General features: G+C 40.4%; 1 protein-coding gene across 3 annotated transcripts; it reads left to right on the plus strand.

Moving 5' to 3' along the window:
* Nucleotides 1-607: 607 nt before the first annotated feature.
* HNRNPR (heterogeneous nuclear ribonucleoprotein R) lies at nt 608-19,256 on the plus strand. Of its 3 annotated transcripts, none has more exons than XM_009878004.1 (10): nt 608-774; nt 3,058-3,176; nt 3,601-3,708; nt 4,360-4,473; nt 11,110-11,286; nt 13,492-13,627; nt 14,707-14,912; nt 15,615-15,764; nt 17,665-17,786; nt 17,974-19,256. In XM_009878004.1, the coding sequence occupies exons 1-10, from the start codon at nt 618-620 to the stop codon at nt 18,584-18,586; spliced, it is 1,902 nt and encodes a 633-aa protein (XP_009876306.1). In that variant the 5' UTR covers nt 608-617; the 3' UTR covers nt 18,587-19,256. The 3 variants fall into 3 exon arrangements, with proteins under 3 accessions (XP_009876306.1, XP_009876307.1, XP_009876308.1); XM_009878005.1 differs by having other exon boundaries at nt 611-774; nt 14,707-14,807; XM_009878006.1 differs by lacking the exon at nt 4,360-4,473 and having other exon boundaries at nt 611-774.
* Nucleotides 19,257-22,389: the final 3,133 nt, after the last annotated feature.

Consider the following 22,389-nt stretch of genomic DNA (forward strand, 5'->3'; position numbering starts at 1 on the left):
GTTGATTAGAGTGCAATTTTTCTGTTTCTGTCCTTGCTGAGTTCTGACAGCGCTGTGCGAGTGTTTGGCTAGTCTTACGCGGCACCTTGGGTTGGAAGGAAGACATGGCAACAAGCCAAGAAAGTGCAAAATTAGCAAACGAGTATTGACATTTTTGTACATTAAGCTACCCTGCAGGGTTTTGTGTTCACTACATTTTAAACGGTTGTTTTAAAAGTAGAGGAACAGAAAATGGAAATAGCACTAGCTCTTCTGCTTCTTCGTTGAAGGATGTTATTATTGTATCCCCGTATATTCTGGCTGCTCTGGTAACCAGTTAACTTACTGACAATCAGCAGATAAAGTTTAGACATCGTTAATGTACATGAAGTTAATTTTTTTTTAAAAAAAAAAAGTATGTAAACTCTTCCATGTACATTTTCCACAGTATTAAGGGTTGTACGTTCTTTTGAAACTTAGATCAGCTGCATCCAAATAGTATTAAATAAAACTTTTGATACAGGTCATTTGCAGCATGTATGCCAATTAGTTTAGATAAATCATGCATTGTCCTACAAACTAGTTATTTCTGGCTTATTGTAATATAGCTCCTGAATTTTTTCCAGCAGCATAATAAAATGGCTAATCAGGTGAATGGTAATGCGGTACAGTTAAAAGAAGAGGAAGAACCAATGGATACTTCCAGTGTAACTCACACAGAACACTACAAGACACTGATAGAGGCAGGCCTCCCACAGAAGGTGGCAGAGAGACTTGATGAAATATTTCAGACAGGTATAATATGCATTTCTTGTTTCTGACTGGTTATGAAAGTGAGGGCATACCATTTTCAAATTTTTATAGATTAAGGTTTAAAAATTCATTGTTTTTGATCTGTGTAGCTCTGAATGTTTTGCTACTTTGACCTCCCTAAAGGCAAATTGGGTTTGACACTGACTAATTATTTGACACATCCGTAGTGTTGTATGTGATATCCTAGTTGCTTTAGGGCACCGAGCACTAGTTTCGTAGATGTTGTCAAATAAAGATGTATGTTTGAGCATACTAAACTGTACATGTTTTTTTCCTTCAATCCGAATCATCATTTTGCTTTTACTTTTCTACTGTCAGCTCCTCACAGTGGTTCTTAAATACTCAAAGGCTGGGTAGGTGACTTAGTGAGGGAAGCAACTAGCTTGTCTTGCCTGGGACTACATTTGAATTGAGTCTGCCTGTGGATTTTTTGTTCTCTCTAGTTTTGAGTGGACAGTTTAATCCCTGCTGGTCATTACACTGAAATGCTCACTTTGACACTCACTGCTTTCCAGCCCAGCTGCGGACTGAGCTATCTAGCAGACCGAGTAATACCTTGCTGGTAGCACGTGGTCTCTGCAACTTACAGAAACCCAGGTTTTTCTAGTTTGTTTGTAACCCCCGTATTATTTTGTCCTGTAGACAAAGGCTTCCTTTTCCTCTTCAGAGTGTGTTCTGTGAACAGATTGACAAGAAGCAGTAGAACTGCTCTGTGCGCTGATCTTGAATGCCTTGGTGGCAAGATGACAGATTTTGTTGAAAAGAGTCAAAATCCCACTGCTCAGGCGCACGCAGTTCCAACCCGATGCCTTAGCGATCGGCAGTCCCATCCTGCGGCTCACGTGGGTGGTGGCTTTTGGAAGTCATTCACAGTGAGCGTTCATCAGCCTTCACCAGCTTTTACTGGCTTTAGGCACGCACTTTCTAACTGGGGGGCACGATGACGTGCACTTGATGGGTTGAGAGAAGGTGGAAATGCCTGGGCAGAGGAACTGGGGGGGCTCTAACCCGCGTTGCAGTTAGGTTGTGTCGTGAGGAGTTCTCAAGGGATTTAAAAGCTTTTCAGCCCAGAACCTGATTACCTAGTAGAATTTCACTGCATGAGTAACCTGAAAACATTTATTCACACTTCCTTAATGCCACTGAAGGTGTTTGCTTTATGCAAGGTTTTGTCAGTGAAGCAAACTACTTTTGACACCCGAGCTAAATTTGGGGTTGAGTGGAGGGATTTTTAATCTGCTGAGGTGTTATATGAAAGATACAGGTGCCTTCCAATATGCAGGATCACTTCTGAAATGTAGTCCTTGGGCTTGGCACTACTGTGCATTTTTGAAATCAAGTAGCAGTTCAAGAATCTGTGTATTTTGGAGATAAAGCTGTTGCAAAGTGTGTGGAGATCTTGGTATCTGTCCTAAACTTTGCTGCATAGTTTAAAAAATGCAAATCTTAAAAGTCTATACTTTTCATGCTCCACAGCTTATGCAAGTGCATTACAAAAGGAAAGAATAACCTGTAAAGATCCTTAAAAAGGAGAAGTGCTTCAGAACTGGTCCAATGTTTCTTGGGGGAGTCTGTACCTGTAAAATTAACATTATTTTTTTCGGGTACATAGCAGGGTTCTAAATAATGCATTTTTCAATTCTGGCTCTTGGAACTGCATAGAGCAAAAAAATGAATGAAAAAAAAAGCTACTTTAAACGTATAGGAAGTCCCACTGATTTTTGCTTTTTGAAGTTGGAGGAAAGTGAACAAACCATTCTGCTGCCTCATATTTTGTGGGGTAGCGCATAATAAGTATTCGATCATCAGTTAGGTAGCTCCATTTTCAGGTACAACGGAATACCTGTAACGTTCACGTGTCAGCTTACTGTAGGGCAGCATCATCCAGGAGGAGGAAGTGTGAAACTTCAAACAAAAGGCAAACAAATCCAAATTACTAGAAGTGAGCCAGAGTTCATTGTTTCAAACCCTGGTGTGTCATACTGCTTTTACGCAGCAGGTTGGACTCCTGAATGTTAGAAAGCTGTTACACATGGGCTATGATCTTGCACGTCAGTTAGTGCTTAGGTATATACATTTTAATTTAACTTTTTCATTGTTGTACTCATGTTCTTTCATATACTCGTGTAGGAGTATGTAATTGTATTAAATGTATAATTCTGTTGCTATGGAACATAACTTTTTGACTGTAAAAGCAAACTGCATAGTTCTTAGTTTGTATGAAATTCAATAGAAATCTGTAACTTCTTTATCTTTAACTTTTAGGGTTGGTAGCTTATGTCGATCTTGATGAAAGAGCAATTGATGCTCTTAGGGAATTTAATGAAGAAGGAGCCCTCTCTGTATTACAGCAGTTTAAAGAAAGTGACCTGTCGCATGTACAGGTAAGGTGAGAGCTCCAGGAGTGTGAGCACATAAGTATGATTAGTGTTCTGGCATTATTGGCAGGAGAGTTGTAACTTAGAAATTTGTGATGTTGCTGTATCCTTATATTTCAAACCCAAATCACAAGCCTGTTAAAAATTGCCTTAAATGCGAGGTATTTGAGTGCAAAGCAAAAGCTCCCAGATAGTAAAAATGAGTGTGCAATTGAGAAAATAAGGTAAAAATACTGTCTGGAATCTGATGATTGTTTCAGCCTGACAAGTTTGTTCAATTAATTGTTATATTTTTCTAAAGGATTCTCATGACGTTTGGCTTATTACATTGGCTTGATATAGTGGCCTCATGGTATGGAGTATAAGATTCGGTGGATTCCCAGGGCTTGTCATACACACAATTGAATTATTTTGTAAATTGTGTCTGCAGAACAAAAGTGCATTTTTATGTGGAGTTATGAAGACCTACAGGCAAAGAGAGAAACAAGGCAGCAAAGTACAGGAGTCAACAAAGGGACCAGATGAAGCAAAGATTAAGGTAACATTTTTAAAAATACTGATTATTCTGTACTACCTGATATTTTACCTATGCTGGCACTGAAGCAATTTTGGATGTACCTGAAGTTATGAATAGTGCCCAGATAATCCTGTTACTACTCGCTTGGCTTCAAAGAAATGCATGCGTGATGAGATTGAAAGGAGAGTGTTTGAAGTGCAGATCTTCCTGATTACAGAACTGCCAACATGTGCATAAGACATTGATAGCTATTTAAGAATTGTCTTAGTTGTGTTTTCATATAAAAGCTTTTACAAACTTTTGAAATTACTTTGAGGCTGATCGGACATTTCAACAACATATTCATTTATTAAGAAACTCTTCTGTTGTGCAAAAAATGAAGTACGCTGAGTGAAAGGGATTGCCTGGTGTTCTGGAGTTCTTGGGGTACTACGTGTAAAATAAAGGAAAAGAAAAACTAGTACTTTTGTGGTGACCTTGTATAAAACAAATGTTGCTACTTGTGATGGTGTTTTTTTAAACCCCCAAAATAACAGGTTGGGGTTTTGTAGGTTGTCTGCCATATATAGCCTTGTTACTGCATGTGGTGAGGAAATGCTTATCTTAGGACACTTCTTTGTATTTTAACCCACTCTCCTCCCCCCCATAACTAATGTGACAGTTTTCTTTCAGGCTTTGCTAGAGAGGACTGGTTACACTTTGGATGTGACTACAGGACAGAGGAAATATGGGGGCCCTCCTCCAGATACTGTATATTCTGGTGTTCAGCCTGGTATTGGAACAGAGGTTAGTATATACAGACTAATCTGGTTATTATTTTATATGTTTATGTGAACTGATGAATAAGAAATACTTGAAAATAAACTATCTTACAAGTGAAAGTTTAAAGTGTGTAGAGGAAACCACTCTTCTCTGTGTGTCTTTCTCGCTCCTTGGTGTTCTGCAAAAGACTGGGCTGGGGCCAGGGAAGAAAGCAGGTGGATTGTACTAGAAAACGCTCTGTCAAGTTTCTGAAAATGTCAAGTAGTTGATTAAAATATTGGACTTCATAGTCTGCCCTAAAACTTATGGTCCATCACTTAAAAAGTGACCAGTGTAGGTATTAGCAGTATTGGTAGGTAAAAGTGGAATTCAAGTGACAGTAGCAGAGTTGAATTGTGCAGTGTGCTGAAAGCGAGAAAGGCTTGGTTAATGTATAAAGATACTCACATGGACAGTTTTGAAGAGGACAGTTGAGATGAGTATTTATGAAGGAGTTGTATATTTAATTTTGTTTCGGTCTGCATGAAAACATTCTTGATGCTCCTGTGGACTGATGTCAGACTACCGCACTGTAAGAGACCGTGTCACTTGTTTTCTCATGTAGACTTTTGCATTTCTGCCTCCAGAAAGGTGACTCTACCTGCTTAGCAGTGTTGCCACAGTGATTATATGGTGGTATAAAGCGTTGTTTAATTGCACTGTGCCTCACTGATGGTAGGAAATGTTTCTTTGCTGAGAAGGTTGTCAAAACCTGGAACAGGCATCCTAGGGAGGTGGTTGATGCCCTGAAGCCTATCGGTGTGTGAGGCATTTAGTCAGTGCCCTTAAGAGCGGACTTTAACTTGTGGTCAGCCCTGAAGTGGTCAGACAGTTGGACCAGATGATCGTGGTAGGTCCCTTCCAACTGAACTAGTCCATTCATGACTGAAAATACTCACCTGATCTCAAGTATTTTGTCCTGTTGATGGTTAACTTCAGGAAGTCACAGGAAAGCTGTGAAGTTGGCTGTGCTTTAATACTATTGAGAGTGGGGCTTTGTACTTTTGTTTCCTGAGGCTTGCTAGAATGGGTAACTTGTGGAAACTCCCTTAAGATAAGAACATAAATGCTTCTGCCATGAATCAGCATTTAGAGGCTGTAGCAAACCCCAGCCAGCTAGTTACGGAAACCATACCTCTACCAAAGTAGCTTATTGCTGCTTTTTGTACGATTGCTGCTTTAAGCATGCTGCTTCGTTGGACCGGCTGAGATGCTGAACACCTTGGTGAAATTGGTTTATGCTTTTATTTTAGTCTTTAGTCTCTTACTGTTGAGCTCTAGGGATAGCAGTCAAAAACTGCAGCATGATCTCATGATTTGGTAGACTAGGCAGAGCGTGTTCTTTGTTGTTCTCAACAAAAAATGGTTAAATAGGAGTGTAAATGCCTCTTTTCCAATATTGTGGGTAAAAATAGGAAACGCCACGACATTGTGTCTCTTTGGATTGTGGCAGCGAATCTTTTGTGTTTGTAACTTGTTTAAACAATACTGGAGCTCTCATAGCTTGAACCAGCTTGAATATGTTGATTCCAGAGCTGTCACTGGTGTCAGTAATGGCAAACTTCGTGTTTTTTAAGAGTACCCCACTGCTGTTACTGACTTTGAGAAGGTATGTACTAGGAAGATGTTTTCCCCCAAGATGTGTCAGATCTTTCTGCTGTAAATATTTGTACACCAACTAATTTATCTTTGTGTGAAGCACGAAGTGGAATTCATTACATGCTAAGTGCAGCTTTAACTCTCCTCCAGTATGGACTTGAACATTGGCTGGTAAAGTATCGATAAATAATTTTATGGATGTTCAGTGTGTTGATCATTCACAAAGTGTCACAGGGAATAATTTGCTCAAAGGATTATATAGGTGAATCTGTCCAGTGTATTTTTTTTTTTCAAGTGGGTGGATTTTAAGTTTGGAATGTGATTCTGTAATAAAGACAAAGTAGTTAGAGCAGGGCAGCTCAGAAGAGAAAATAAGTGCAATAAGGTTTGATATTAAACTTGAGTGTTTTATATAGGGACTTGTTGCTCCACTATAAAGATTTGACTTATAGTGAGATCACAGCATGTTGATACTTGAGGATGTTTATGCAAGTTTTTTTCTGCATGAGAATGGAGACAATTACTTGGGTGTTTTCTTCTCCTGCTGACTTTGTCATTTGCATCTGCAAACATTGATAACTGCTTATCCTCCAGGGCCTCCTACAGCGTTCCTTTGTTTTGCTTTAAATTTCTAAGATATTTTTTTCCTCTCTGCCTTTGCTTACCTCCTGTTGCACCAGTTCTTCCTTTTAAAGTTAAATGATGATCGTAAGAGTTTTAAAGATTTTTGGGATTTGTTTTTCTTCCAAAGGACACAGTCTAGTCAGTAAGCATATCTGGAATTTCGAGGTCATGACAGAACCTGTGCACCTTGCTAGCAAGCTGTGAGCAAAAACACTCCGAGCTGTGTATTTCCTCACCTGTTCTGCAAGGTTTTGGTCCCTAGCAGGTTTTGTAGTTTATTCTAAACACTCTGAGTACTCTGAATCCTACTGTTGTGACTGATCTTTCATACAGGAGTTCTTTTGGAGATTCTTTATAAACCACCAGATGAGATTGAAGAAAGTGGGCTTCTTGAACGCTTTTCAGTTTATAGAGTAGTTTTGCATCCTTTGAGATGCTGAAGCTTCTGTATATACTTTCAAGAAGATGCTTAGAAGTGCCACAGTAAGGATGATTCTTAAAGAGAGTATTTATATTCTGTGAAGAAAAACAAATTCCTTGGTGGGGAGAGATAATTAGAATGGGTCCTTGAACTGAAAGACAGTAACTGATGATTTGCATTATTTCTCAAGCTCTGCTTAGGTCTACTTGCTCTATGCTAATTGCAGTTTATTATTTTACTAAGGTGTATATGCAAGCAATGCTGAAAAGATTGTTTTGGTATCTTAATTTTATTTTTTTTTCTACACAAAACTACTTTGTGTTATTGTGGTTTGAAATAAAGCAGCCGTTCAGTGATGTAGCTGTTCAGCTGCATGGACAGCGATAATACCTCTGTAGCACTTCCAGCAAGTTTTAAAATTCAGAGCAGGCAAGGAAAGCATTTCATTAAATTCATTTACAGCAAGGAGAAGTTGAAGTGTATAAAAAAGAACTGTAGCTGTAAGTCCCCTGCTGGTCAGGGGTGGTGAAAGGCAAACGAGACAAGCAGTTGGTGTTTCTGTTGGGTAATGCTGGTGCTCAGTCCAGCGGGGTAGCTCTAGTGTCGGCATTTGTGGGTAATCCCTAATGAGGCTGAGCTGTATTTCATTCCTGATCCTCAGTTTGCCAACTGAGGAGCTTTTCGTTGTTAAATTCGGGAAAAGTGAAGGATTTTTTTTACATTTTATCTATTTTTTTTTTTTTTTTAGAGGAGAATAAAAAAAATTTGATGTACATATGGCTTGTCGAGACTGATGTTACAGCAAAAATTAAGGGGGTGACTGATGTGGCACTTGATTTCCATCCTTCACCTTTTGGTGTAAACGATTGTAATATCATTTAAGACATGATTTGAAGAACAGAATGCTTCACTGGTAGCTGTAAAATACCAGCCCTTTACCCCACTGTGATGGCGAGAGAGGAAAAGCACTTTTCCAGATTAGCCAGCGCAGGTAACATGAAGGAAGGGATCAAGTCTGTACTGATTGCTGGGATTGAAGGATCTCCAGAGAAATGAAGTTCTACTCCTGAAGCTTTGAGAGACTTCTGTTTTGGTGGGTTTTAGTGATGTGAAATAAAAAAAACCTATAAACAGATTACTTGCCAAGATGTGCAAGCTTAGATATCTGTATAACAGTGTAGGCTGTATAGAATGGAGGAATTGCTCCATGTCCTCCTCAGAGCTGAAATGTATTGCATAAGCGTGTGATAAAAATAATCCTTGAATGCCATTATCAAAAATGCACAGTTAGTTGCAGCTCTGGGAATGTAAGTTGGTATTGCATCGGCTGCTCTGTGGGGCCACGGTCAGAATTTCTAAGAACCAGTCAGAGAAGGGTTGTGAGGCTGACTTGCAGACTGGAAAATGTTCCTTTACTGGAGATGTTGGGGACAATTTGAATTCTTTTGTCTGTTACACATTGAATGGGACGAATCAGATGCTGCAGAAGCAATAGTGTAATAAACTCCACAGGAATTGAACTAGACAAATCTTTCGGTGGATTTAGTGCACAAGTGGAATGTCACTTTTCTCCTGGAAGAACTGTGGGGGCTCGAAGGTTTTTGAACTGTGCCACAATTTTTTTTAAAATTTTTTTTTAGATGAAGGTTGTAGGTTTGGTTGAGGTGAAACAGTCAGATGGCCTACATTAATTAGCTCTTATACCTGGTATTTTAAGAAAAATTGACTGCAGAGTGCATGGAGAGCACTATTAAAAGGAGAACTATTTTGAAGAAGCCCTCAGAGCACTGCCCTACCCTTGTCTTCGCTTCTGGTGGCAACAGAAGAGGCTCAATTGTTGAAATAACTGCAGGATGCGCCCTTAGAGCACCCCCAAGTAATGCTCTCTCGGCTTGCTCAGGAAATTGAAATTGAATTCTTTTCTAGTTAGGACTCTTGATAATTAATTTTCTGAACCAGAAATAAGAAGTAAAATGGCATACTTAGTATTAGTTGCAAACAAAACTGCAAAATATAAGTCTGATGGTCAGCGAATCCAACAAAGGCCCGGAAGGGCTGCAGTTGCATCCTAATTAGACAGGATCTCTCCTCTTGTTCCACTGCTGGGTTCCAAAGTTTTCCCACAGTACTCTCGTTGTGCAACTAAAGAAATTAAACAAGACATGTGATATTTACCTTCTCTGGTATTTCAGCAACTTTGCTTGAGCTTATCAACCTATCTAAAAAAAAAAAAGTTACTGCAGGTGTTTCTTCTGACCCTTGCAAGAGGTTCACCTGGTGTTTACGTCTGGTATTGACCTTGGAGTTCATTAACATACGCAGTTTGCAGGCTCAGAGCAAATTCACTTCGGTGTGAATTACTCCCACCAGGTTATCTTGTCCTTCCCTTACAAATGGAAGTTACTCTAGAATACAGGTAAGCTATGAATACGTTCATGTATGTCCTTGATTCTGTTTTTCATGCTAGCTCCTCGAGTTTATTACCCAAACTGAACTGTAGGAGCGGTCTTTTGGAATTGTCGGTGGTTTAAAATTTTCCGAGAGTGAGCCGAAGAGACTGGAAGGAAAGGAGGAAACCAAGGCTTTCAGGATGATAAATCTTTGGCATAAATAGCTGGAAAAGTAACCTTTATTGGTATTCGGCTTAGGGGTTTTTCTCAAGTCTTCTGGTGTGTCGCCTTCCATTTCTGCTGGAAGTGGTGGCATCTGACTTGAAGAACTTAATGTGGATGTTTTACATTTGACTCACTTAAAACTAGTTTTGATTTGTGGTGAGGTCACTTGACGGTTCCAGTCTTTGTACAAGCTGGTGTTCCTGTCCTGGGCATTTCCATGCTGGTACCAGATTATCACTTTTTAAGAACTGTGTGTGAATTCTGGAATTAAATATTCTGGATATAATGATAATGGGAATAGAAGTAACTTATCTGTAAGCATTTCTAAGCTTTTTTGCAAGTTAGGAGAAAGTCTTCTGGCTCCACCGTTAGGTTTTCAGCCAGTACAATAAAGCTGTTGGCTTTTTTCCCCCCCCCCCCAACAGCAAATAAATCGTGGTCAGTTGGCATTCACACTGAAACGAGAGAGGCTGAGCTAAGTGAAAGAAAAATTCTTGCAACAGAATTTCAGGAGTATCCGTATAACAAAGAGACATCTAAAGGTTCTGTCTTTCCTTGGAGAAAAATAATGTGTTCCACTTTTTTTAAAAAAACTCAAGGGTTTGTATCAGTGCATTCTGGGCGACCTTCATTTGGGAATTACCTGCTAAGCCTTCAGTACCCCACAGCACTACGGCAGGGTCTCACCCAGGTGGGAAAGGTTGTCTCCTAACTTTTTACTACGAAAAATATTCAAAGTTACAACGAATAGAATTTCATCTGAATGGGTGTTTGGAATGTCTTGCTTGCATTAGCAATTCAAGAGATTTTTGAGGCTTCAGAGGAGAGCTGCGGGGACTGAACAATTTTTTTTGGGGGGGGAAGAGAAGCTCTCTAGGGAGATCACTTTAACAAAGCTTGACAGAAGTTTGTTGTTAACACTCTGTAGGGAACAAAACCGTGAGGACTCCAGGTTTTCTCAAGTATTAAAACGTTCAGTTGGTGAAAGCTGAAAGATTAGAAATAAGATTACAGCGTATTTTAAGAGCGATAGATGTGCTTCAGGCAACTTAAGGATTTTTTTTTGTAGATTTTTTTTTTTCCTGTCTCTGTAGCCTTTAATGAAGATTGAATTGCAGAATGATTTGAAAATACTGCAAGCGCAAGGAAGTGCTGGGCCTGCTTTAATGTAGGATACCCAACTAGATAAAGCCTGTAAGATCTTTGATTTTAGCTACCTAAATTACATCATTTACATCTTCACAGGTGGAAATTTACCTCTTCAATATAAGTAACAATGTACCTCATTTCCCAGGAACTTTTAAAGTATTGAAAGCAGTTTTGGATTTCTGAAAAAGCTTTAAGTGTCCTCTTGCCTTTTAGGTTTTTGTTGGTAAGATTCCCCGAGACTTGTATGAAGATGAATTGGTCCCACTCTTTGAGAAAGCTGGTCCGATTTGGGATCTGCGCCTCATGATGGATCCTCTTTCTGGTCAGAACAGAGGTTACGCTTTCATTACCTTTTGTAGTAAAGATGCGGCACAGGAAGCAGTCAAACTGGTGAGTAACTTATCTTCAGACAGGACAAGCTCGTGTAAACCAGCCGGTGTGTTGGTGTTCTCTTGGATGATGAAGTCTGAAGTGTTTCATTACAGCATCCGTGGACGGACTCAGAATTTTGCTTTCTTCGAAGTTGCCTCCTGATTTGATGTGTGCAAGTGATGTTCTACTTTTGGGACCATAGTCTGCTAAAACCTATCGCAGTCTGCTGGAGTGCTTGTGTCATTATAGTAAGAGCTTGCTTGCTTACAACTGGAAAATGCATTCTTTAAGCTTCACTGTGTTTTAAGTTTTATCACCCCTCCTCCAAAGAGCTAATTAGAGATGCTTCGTCTTGCTGCTGTGGAGGAGGTCTCTGACCTGATGCTCTGTCGTTGACGGTGGCCTTTAGTTCTTCCCAGGGGCAGCCCTGCGGTCAGCTCCCTGCGTGGAAACCTGCCTTGGCCTGCAGCAGAAGCTTTGGCCAAGGACGTGGAGCGATCCCTGCAGAGTTAAAACAAGAACTGGCAGTCTGCTTGCGGCCCTGGGTTGTTCTGCCTTGCCTCTGCCTGAGAGGAGGGGACAAAATATGTTTTTGCAACCGATTGCTTCTGGGTTTCAGCATTTGAAGATGATAGATATGAGTTACTGGAATTTAAGAAGAGACATTGTTTTGAAACTTTTTTTTCCTTAACCAAGCTGATGGTGCTCAGAGCTGTTACTTTAAATTTTTATTGACTGAGGGAGATGAAAGGGAAGATGCTGAAGTGACAGGAGATGTAGCAAGCAATGTCCTGCTGATGGAAGACTGACCTCTGCCACCCTGGCTATTGCACCAAATACATCAGTTTGTGTCAATATATTCCATAAGTCTTGTACCTGGATTTCCTTCCCCCTGCCCATTAACTGGTAACGGGACCAGGCTTGTATTAAGATGAAATATTTTCCATGGGCTACTGGGGGAAGGGAAGAAGAGGCAAGACGTGCTAAATTTTGGAGCTAATTAAATCTTGATAGCAAAGTGAGGGTTTGATTTTTTTTATTTTAGAAAAAAACCTTGAAATTTGCAGTCATGGTTTCTCTGCACCAGCTGGTCTTTCTGCCTGTGTTTGCAGGTACTGATGGTGATGGGATTGCCTGTAGGTAAATTGGCTTTGTGAGATAAGATATGTTTTGAAAAGCAGATTCAGGTTAAATTTGTGGCACTGGAACACAGAGTTTTATTGTATTATGGATCGCTGTTGTGTGGAAGCAAAATTCTGAAATGTATGTGTCTTCCTTAAAGTGATCTTGCTTGGTAGCCTGTGTTAAGTACCTTAACTTTGTTCTGGTTCTTCTCGAATATGAAGGTGGTTACTGAAGTTATTACTCTGTCATCTACATGGCTGAAAACTTGCTTTTAAAGAATTGTGTGAGAGTTTCGGAAGCTGGCTGATGATCAAACATCTGTCCTCTTAGATTGTCTTTGAAAATCTTACCTGAAACGAAGATTGTCTTTCCTGGATTCTTTGGATTTTTTTAAAGGTTGAACTCTTGTACCTTTAAAGACCTATCAGGAGTGCAAGCGTTCAGAGTAATCCAGCCGTGGGTACAAGCATGAAGCAGTAGGCTAATTTTTTCTTTTTAATGGGAAGATTTAAAACTTAACAATTAAATTTCTAGACCTGACAAAGTCAAGAAAATCCCTGCTGTGGGGGTGAGAGGTGGTGGCGGGAACAGGGGCCACATGCTCATGCAGAGTTGAGTGTCTCTGAGCAGACACTGTCGATGTTCCCAAGCTGTCAGAGCGCAGCGGCAGGCGTGCCGGGCTCTGTAGTGCTGGGTGGTTGCTTGTTGATAACAGCTGCAATGCCTGACACGGAGTCCCAGCACAGGAAGCTGTCGCCCGTTGTCTGGGGAGACCCTTCAAGCCTGAGATGAACAGGAGGTGAATTCGTGTCTGTTCATCGTTGTTCATTGTACGTCCCTTTCTCTGGAGCTTCCCTGAGAACTTTGGCAGTTTCTGTGGCAAACCGAAGCTGGACAATGCTCTTCCAAGTGAATGCTGACCCAAGTGCTGCAGTTCCAGTTCATTCCAGTTCATTCCAATTCATCTCTTGCGGCATGAATTCCATGTGCAATATATAATAGTAGATCAGGAAGAAAATAGCTGATTTAATCATTTTGGGAATCACTTTATCTATAAGATTGTGGATAAAGCAAATTAATGGCTTTTTGTTTTTCCAGTGTGACAACTATGAAATCCGTCCTGGGAAGCACCTTGGAGTATGCATCTCTGTGGCAAACAACAGGTTATTTGTTGGATCAATTCCAAAGAACAAGACGAAGGAAAACATATTGGAAGAGTTCAGTAAAGTCACAGGTAAGACCTTCTAAATGAGTTTTTCACAGTGATCCCAAAAGACCATTCAGTCTGTTTTGTAGGTCTGGTTATTTGAGAACTGCGTTCAGCTGTGATTTAAACTATGTACTAGTTGGATTTCCAAATTGTTTCTGGTAGAAAATTCATATATTGCGTGTGTTTTATGATTGAGTGTAAAGAGGTTAGCATCTGTTTTACTGATTGGTAGATGAATCATGTCAATTTGAGATGGAAACAGTGCAAATGAATTCACAAAAAGAAAAAACGATCCTAATTCTGTTTCTTGCTCTAGCTTTCCTTTTGAAGGTTCTGTGTCTGTAACTGTAGATTCTGCTTATACAACTAAGTTGGAAGCCTCAAACAAGTGTACTGAGGAATGATGAGGGGGAGGGAATACTGAAGCAGTTTGAAGGGAATGTTGTTGTAGAAATAGTTAATGACAGATTAATTTCTGTCCCAGTTTTTCAGTGTTGTTCCACAGTATATGCAGCAAGTAGGAAGAAGGAAAGTCAACTGGTCGCTGGAAGGATGCCGCTGCCTTAAATAACAGGTTGAGGTCTTGATCACCTGCCCTTGTTCCTGTAGGAAAAGTTTTTAACTTACTGCTTCTTTTCTAGGATTGCTCTTTAAGTACTTAGGCAAGTGGTGAAACCAGGAGGTGAATATTCATTTAGTTCTCTCTCCTCTTTTTGGAGAGGTGTTGAAGAAACTCTTTCCAGCTTCCCCTGGAGGCAGGGGAGATGCCACGTATTAGTGCTGACTGCCTTTCAAACACGTAAAAATGGTGAAACAAACTATAGAAAACTTACACTGTGTGAACTGCTCAGATTGATGTTTTGTAGGGCTTCAGGTTGTGGTAAGTTTGTTCTGGAGAATTTCGTGTGCTAGGTGACCTGTTTCTGAGTAAATTGGATGGATATCTGTTACCTGGTTTACTTTTCTTGTTTTCTCTAGACTTGCAGGTGTTAAATTGAAAGGTTGTGTATTGCAAAAAAAAAAAAGCAGAGACATTTTAGAGTAGACCCTAGATTTTTTTTTTTTTTCCTCTTAAAGCTTAATACTAAAGACCTGTTTTTCAGAGGGTTTGGTGGATGTAATCTTGTATCATCAACCTGATGATAAAAAGAAGAATCGAGGATTCTGCTTCTTGGAATACGAGGATCACAAGTCAGCAGCACAAGCTCGCCGCCGCCTGATGAGTGGGAAAGTAAAAGTTTGGGGAAATGTCGTGACAGTCGAATGGGCAGATCCAGTAGAGGAACCTGATCCAGAAGTCATGGCAAAGGTTAGAAACAAAAACAACTTAACTGGCTGCTGTTGTGCTTTGGGAGAGATTTGTTCCAGCTGCGCAGTACTGCTGTCGAGTATTGTGCCTCATACTTTTGAGACACAAAAACCAGCGAGAGGGCATGGTCTAAGCTGTTGTAAGACGTTAGGAACAAGCTCTTGTAACCTCCTGGTCACATTCAGACTGGCAGCGTGCAGGACTGTCCCGCTGGATGGGCACGTCAGCCCGAGCAGTACCTGCTTCTGCTGATAACGAAGGCTAAGTGGGTATTTCATAAAACTATTTTCCAGAGTGAGATGTAGGTGAAGTTCAGCCTAGGGAATGATGTGCTCTTTATCCCTATGGTTTGGGAGAACTCCTTGCTGCTCTTGAGCTTATTACTAAAGTTTAACTGGGATTTGTAGCATCCCAGAAAGCAGAAAATCAAAGTTGGGTGTTCTTCTGGTCATGGAAGAGAACTGTGGAAGCAAAGAAGTTGTAGAAACTTTGTACAGGTAATCAAGAGGTGTTTTTTGTTACTGTTGTTGGTTTTTGTTGGTTTGGGGTTGGGGTGGTTTTTTTGGTAACTTGCACAGAATTTATAACGTTACCTAAAATTTCTTAATGCGGAGGAGAGAATAACATCTTACTAGTTGATGTTAGTTTCCTTTGAGGCTTGACTTTTAAAAATTACAGCTTTCCTTCTCCTTTTTTCACCAGGTGAAAGTTTTATTTGTAAGAAACTTGGCCACTACTGTGACAGAAGAAATCCTTGAGAAATCCTTTTCTGAATTTGGAAAGCTGGAAAGAGTAAAGAAGTTGAAGGATTATGCATTTGTTCATTTTGAGGACAGAGGTGCAGCAGTGAAGGTAGGTTGGTTACTCTTTCCTAGCTCAGTTGACGTGAGCACTTTAATTTGTAGAAATGGTTTTAAGAAATTTCTTTACAACAAATGTCTAGGTAAGACAATTTGTAGATCCCATTTAATAAGGTTCCCATTGTGAGGATTTTAACACTAATAATTTTGTTCCTATAATTTCAGTAGCTAGGAGGATGTGAACCTTGCAAAGGACAAAACTGTAGCAAGTTAACAAGTAGACTGGAAAAGAGGTGTAGACCAATGCAGGAGAGTCTAGAGAAGAGGAGAAAAAAAAAAAGATCAACCTAGACAATTTTTCTGAGGAAACCCTGACAGAAGGTATCAGTTATCTCCCAAAGACCCCACCTGTTTAAAGGCCGTGAGCAGTTTTGGAGTGACAAAAGTATAGACTAGAAATTGCAAGGTAATTAAAAATACCTTGTGAAGAGAAGAATGGCACCAGCAACTCCCTTAGTGCATCACTGTTTGTTAACTCCCTGGAAAGTTTGTTCTAAAGGACGTCGTTAAGCATTGGAGGTCATTACTGCAACCTTCAGAGGCCTCTTCTGTTGTGTCTAAGAGTGACCACGAAGGTCATTAATCTCAGCTGTACTTCAGCGGGTTGAATTCTAGAATTTTTTAAATCCTAGAGACTGTTTACTTATTAATCTCATTTTATAACAAGATAATCTCTTACAATTTTCTTACCCACCAAAACAGAGTTTAGAATACTCTTGAGTTTGACTCAAGCGTGTGAATGTCACTCGTATTTAATGAAGTTCCTGTCAGTTTGGGTGGTTTAGACTGTGTCTAAGAGAGGGTGAGATGTTGTTGATGGAATGGGTAAGAAGTCAGCTGCACCTCCCAAAATGTTTTTTCGTAGTATGTCTTCCTGGTTGACCTTACTTGTAAATGTTTTGTTAGATTCAATCAAGTGAAAGCTCACAGCAGATAAGAGAGAGCAGAGCATCTCCAACGCTCGTCTGCTCTGCAGCAAGCTGGGATGCCGCCACCTCTGCCCCGTGTCACTGATGGCCGCTAAACTTATTTATGAATCTTGGGAAATATTTTTTTGTATGGGTGTGGGGCTTGTTTTGTTTAATGAAAGCTTTATGATATGAAAGTGTGGAACACATGGAGTTGGCTTGTCGATTCCGATACCTGCTTATTCTCATACCTTGAAATAAATCGCCACGATCTCTAATACTAGTTTTTGAGCTGTACGTCTTTGTTAATGCAGATATTAAGACCCAGAAATGTTAAATGCCAAGCAGGTAACTCCAGATAAAGAATTTGGGAGTGTAGTCCTAATTGTACCTTGTGTATGTATATGAAGGTCTCTGTGTGTGCATTTGATAATTATACATTACTTTTCTGGAGGATTCTTGCCTCACTCGATGAGATCACCAAATTTCAGTAACTTTTTTCCCCTTCAGTAGGTGTCCTTCGAAATATTCGATATCCTCAGAGACACTTACGTAGCACATTCAGCTAGCTAGGACGTCCAACTAAAAAACTCTCTTTTTCTTGTGTGTGTGTGCACTCTACCTGGCTTACAGGTAGAGTGAGTAGCGAGAACGCGTGTCACTGTATTTCTGAAACGTTTCTGGCGGTTATGGGAACGTAAAAAGTGATGATGTTCTGTCTGATTTTTAAGAGTAATGCTCGCGATGTTGTAATTCCACTCCTTTTGCCTTCTGATATAAAGAGGATATAACTTGTAATTGCTGCTTCACTAACTGGTGAATAAAGAGGGACTTGAAGGGCTGCTGTGTAATGCTCTGTGTAAGGAGCACAGAAACGAAGCCTCAGCCTGGAGCAGCCCAACTGGCTGCTGGCTTTCAGTAAGTTTTAGTTCCCTTTTGAATGGAAACGAATCTTCAGATGTTTCTCTTCTAATTTCTGTGCAGGCTATGAATGAAATGAATGGGAAAGAGATAGAAGGGGAAGAAATTGAAATAGTGTTAGCAAAGCCACCGGATAAGAAAAGGAAAGAGCGTCAGGCTGCCAGACAGGCCTCCAGAAGTACTGCGTGAGTGTTCCTTCTTGTACTACTCCCATCCTGGGGAACTGAGTTCCACCATACGGCACGAGCTAGTTTAGAAGCACCTGAACGACTTTTCTCTATGTCGTGTGTTGTTCGTCAACAAGGGGAGGTGTTTACTTTGTTCTGGGAGACTTTTGAAGATGAATAATTGCCCGTTTCTTTCTCTTAATAGGTACGAAGACTATTATTACTACCCTCCACCTCGCATGCCACCTCCTATTAGAGGCAGAGGCCGGGGAGGACGAGGTGGCTATGGCTATCCCCCAGATTACTATGGCTATGAAGATTATTATGATGATTACTATGGTTATGACTATCATGACTACCGTGGTGGCTATGAAGATCCCTATTACGGCTATGATGATGGCTATGCTATAAGAGGAAGAGGAGGAGGAGGAAGGGGTGGGAGAGGTGCCCCTCCACCACCTAGGGGGCGGGGAGCACCACCACCAAGAGGTAGAGCTGGCTATTCGCAGAGGGGGGCACCCATGGGACCGCCGAGAGGAGCCAGGGGTGGGAGAGGGGGTCCCGCGCAGCAGCAGAGAGGACGCGGTGCTCGTGGAGCCAGGGGCAACCGTGGGGGCAACGTAGGAGGCAAGAGAAAGGCAGACGGGTACAACCAGCCCGATTCCAAGCGCCGCCAGACCAACAACCAGCAGAACTGGGGCTCCCAACCCATCGCTCAGCAGCCGCTCCAGCAAGGTGGTGACTATGCCGGTAACTATGGTTACAATAATGACAACCAGGAATTTTATCAGGATACTTATGGGCAACAGTGGAAGTAGACAAGTGAGGAGGGATTGAGAATATTGGAAACCCAGAATTGGCTATAGCTCTACATCCTTCAAAACAAAATTGGCTTAATGTTTCATCCTTCAGTAGCGATTGGCTGCCATTTGTATTGGGCTGAAGAATCACTCTTGTGTATATACTCAAGTCTCTTAGTTTTCTTTTTTCATAAACGCACTTGGACATTACTGGGCTTGCAGAATTCCTGAACTCCATATGGGGTTTCAATGCTTTTATCATTTTAGGCTTCATTTTAGCAGTTTAAAAGCAGGAATGGCACACTGTTCAATCATGATTTTGCAGAACCTCTGGTTTTGGACAGTTACTTTTTTTTTCTTTTTTTTTTTTTGGATTTGGGATAGACTACATAGGAGTATGCTGTACATAAAAGTAAAAGCTAGTGCTTTGTCTTAGTAGTTTTAAGAAATTACAACAAATTAAGTTTTCTTGTATTGAAAATAACATGATTGTATGTTTTGCATTCCTAGAAGTAGGTTAACTGTGATTTTAAATTGTTATAACTTCACACCTTTTTGAAAATCTGCCCTACAAAATTTGTTTGGCTTAAAACGTCAAAGCCGTGGCAATTTGTTCCTTGATGTGATTGTATTTCCAATTTCTTGTTCATGTAAGATTTCAATAAAACTCAAAAATCTATTCAAAACATTACCTATTTCAAATTCAATTGTGTCCTAAAACATTATTTCATTGGTAATTCTTGCGAAAAACATTGTTTTCAAAGTATAACTGCCTATGTGAGTGATCAAATTCATGCAAAATTTCTTGTGCTTTCCAACATGTAGCACTGTGGACATCAGACCGAAAACTAGGAGAAATTACAGATAGCCCAAAGGGCGCTCTTTGTTTAACTGCTGTTCAGTAATTTATCAGCATCTAATTTTGACAGGTGTTTTTTTTTTGTTTTTTTCTCTCCTTTAAAAGGCATTGAAATGTATCCAAACATTCGCAGAGATCTAATTTAAATATGATCTTCCAATATAATGTGGAGAAGGAAGCAGAGCCTACAATGGTGTTAATTTTGTTCCTTTTTATTCTGTACTGTGGAGTCCCTCTAGAGGCTGTTTGGTTAGAATCCAGCCATATCGTACTGTTCATCGTTCAAACACGTAGGGAAATGGTTTTGATCTTGAGCGTAAGTCTAAGTTCAGAAAATATTTGACTAGGAATGAGAACTATAGATCAGGTGCTGTGGCACAGTAAACTACCTTCTTGCTACAGATAACACAAACATACTCTCCATATTCTGCTTATTTCTGTCTTGACGTTTTAATTTGATGTTCTGCCATGATGAACAATTTGCCTTAGAATTCTCATGCCTTGTAATAAAGGCTGTTTAAAAAAACGAAAACCAAACGTACTATCTTTATGGGGGCATTACTAGCTGCATTATTGGGGCATTATGTGTTGCTTTGACCCTTGTCTTGGACATTCCCAGATGTCAATTTTAACTGGCAAGTCATGACATTACCCTCCTGTTGCATCTGAGCCATTCTGTACCCCAAGAAAGAACATTTCCTTCTCGAGAAAAGAGAGAAACAAACGGATTTAGGCTTTCTCTAAAGAAAACTATTGCCGGACCTCTAAATACCCAAACCCAATGCATTGCTCCTAATTGACATCATTCCAACCACAGCCTACTGAGGAAGTTAAACTTCAGTGGTCGTACTCCTCCCTTTGTCTTCTCTCCCTGTGTGGTGTCTCTCAGGTGTGTTATCTCAGGGTGTGAGCCTGCCCACGCCTCACTGCTGTGGGGCTGGGAGTGGCTGCGTGGTTTGAGTTCGGCCCCGAATTGAGGTGAGGAGGAGCATCTGTTCTTGAGAATGGCTTTGCTCCTGCATCAGGCTCTTCCTCACAAATCAGTAAATGGGTCGTAAGGAACGTAAAGTGCCTCTCCAATTTAGTACGTTAAAGGTCTTTTCTTTTTCCCCCCATACTTGACAAAGTCAATGGGGCCCAATCCTGCCCTGTCTGTTCCTTACCTGAGCAGTGGAGTCAGAGGGCTCTTGCCTGGGGACGCCTTTCAGGCTTTGGCTTGGGGTAATGATCTGCCTTGGGATTTTGTGTTAAGGTGGGGGTTTGCGGTCCAACCCAGAGTACTCTGTAGTAATTACCTAGATGTTGTGGTGAGAGCAGAGCCCTGTAGTCCCAGTAAGCGTTCGCTTTTCAGTAGTTCCTGTGAAGGGGATCTGGTAGAAGGGAGCTGAACTGGAGTCAAACTCGGGAGAGCTCTCTGGGCTGGAGGAAAGGCAGTGTTCCTGTCGGGGGGTAGTGCAGGCGAGGTGCAGAGCCAGGGCATGCTGGGGGGATGCGGGGAGGGAGCCAAGCGCTTCGATTATGGCATTTATAAAACAACCAAAGGACAAAGAAGTTAAAATTGTTTTCCTTGAGAACTGTAAAGCCGCATCTTGTATTTATTTTGCCAAATCCTCATTTATCCTACTATTTTCACTGAATTATGAGAAGTGAGCTATACCTTTTTATAGTTGAAAATGAAAATCAGTAAAAGTTTATATACTTACAAGATATGCCAAGTTCTTTGATTCATGTGATTTATGGATACTCAAATTCATTAAAATTTGCAGCAGTGCTTTACTGAATCCTTAAAGATAACGCGTACTACAGCTTACTCGAGTAGTGGTGTGTACTGAACTTGGAAGAACTTAACAAACAAAAGTATATACTATTGAACTAAGATACTGTAGCACAGTGGAAAAATCTACCATGCTTGATGACAGATAATCAAGGAAAGAATTTTGGACTCTCTTCTCAGCACAATTTTGATACATAGTCAAAAAATAAATTCAAATTTACTCCTGTGCATCTGTTTTGATTGTTTCTTCAGTGCAATGTAGCAAAAATCCTCTTATAGAATATGTTGGAAATGAATTTCAACTTGCAAAGCAATTTTAAACTTTGATGAGTGTCCTGCTGGCGTTGGAGGAGGAGCCATGAAATGGGATTTTAATAATCATTTGATCACTCATTTATAGCAGTTGTTTAAATGTCTGTATTGATAAGGTGTTTGACTTTAAGTAGCTTGCCAGATTTGTAGCAATTCCAAAACTTGAGCAAAATATTTTTAGATCTATTGTGTTATTATAGACTTACTTTCACATTATTAACAAAATCAGTTCACGAAGCTCAGCTTTTGATTGTACTAATTCTGTAAATACAGTCTGCATTTTTTTTTCAAAGCCTTAAAGGGTTTTTTTTTTGGTAGCAATTGTTTATTTTCAGGACTCAGCTTCTGTAGTCTTAATTAGTGAAGAGTGACAACTGCATTGCTTAATCCTTTCCAAAATAAACTCTTAAGTAGAAGAGCACCACATGATTTTGGTGACTGCATAAAAGCCGGACCACTTTCTGTCCCCTCTGCATTTGGACATGAAGCCCATTTCTGTATTTTGAACTACACAGGAAAAAACAAACAAACAGAAGGCACTCTTATTATAAGGCTGGCAGAAAAAGACCTGCGAAGTATCGAGGAAAAGATCTTAAACCTCTTTGTGCAATACGTTTGGCACCTGGACCTGTAGACCCTAACCCACATATCTGTGTTCTCAGCAAGACTTAATTGTTATCCAAAACTGCTGGTGGCCCCTACCTAGAGCAGCAAGGACCCTGTCCTGCGAATCTCTCCTGAATAATCTTTGATCGTGCACGATTTGGGTCGAAGGACTTGTGTGATTAAGGATTGCTTGTGCAGCGAAGGTTCGCCACATCAAATTCTGTCCTTCAGGGGAACTACTTAAGTAGATCAGAGCCTTATAGAAAGAGT

Source organism: Apaloderma vittatum, unplaced genomic scaffold (genome assembly GCF_000703405.1).
Source record: "Apaloderma vittatum isolate BGI_N311 unplaced genomic scaffold, ASM70340v1 scaffold7031, whole genome shotgun sequence".
NCBI lineage: Eukaryota > Metazoa > Chordata > Aves > Trogoniformes > Trogonidae > Apaloderma > Apaloderma vittatum.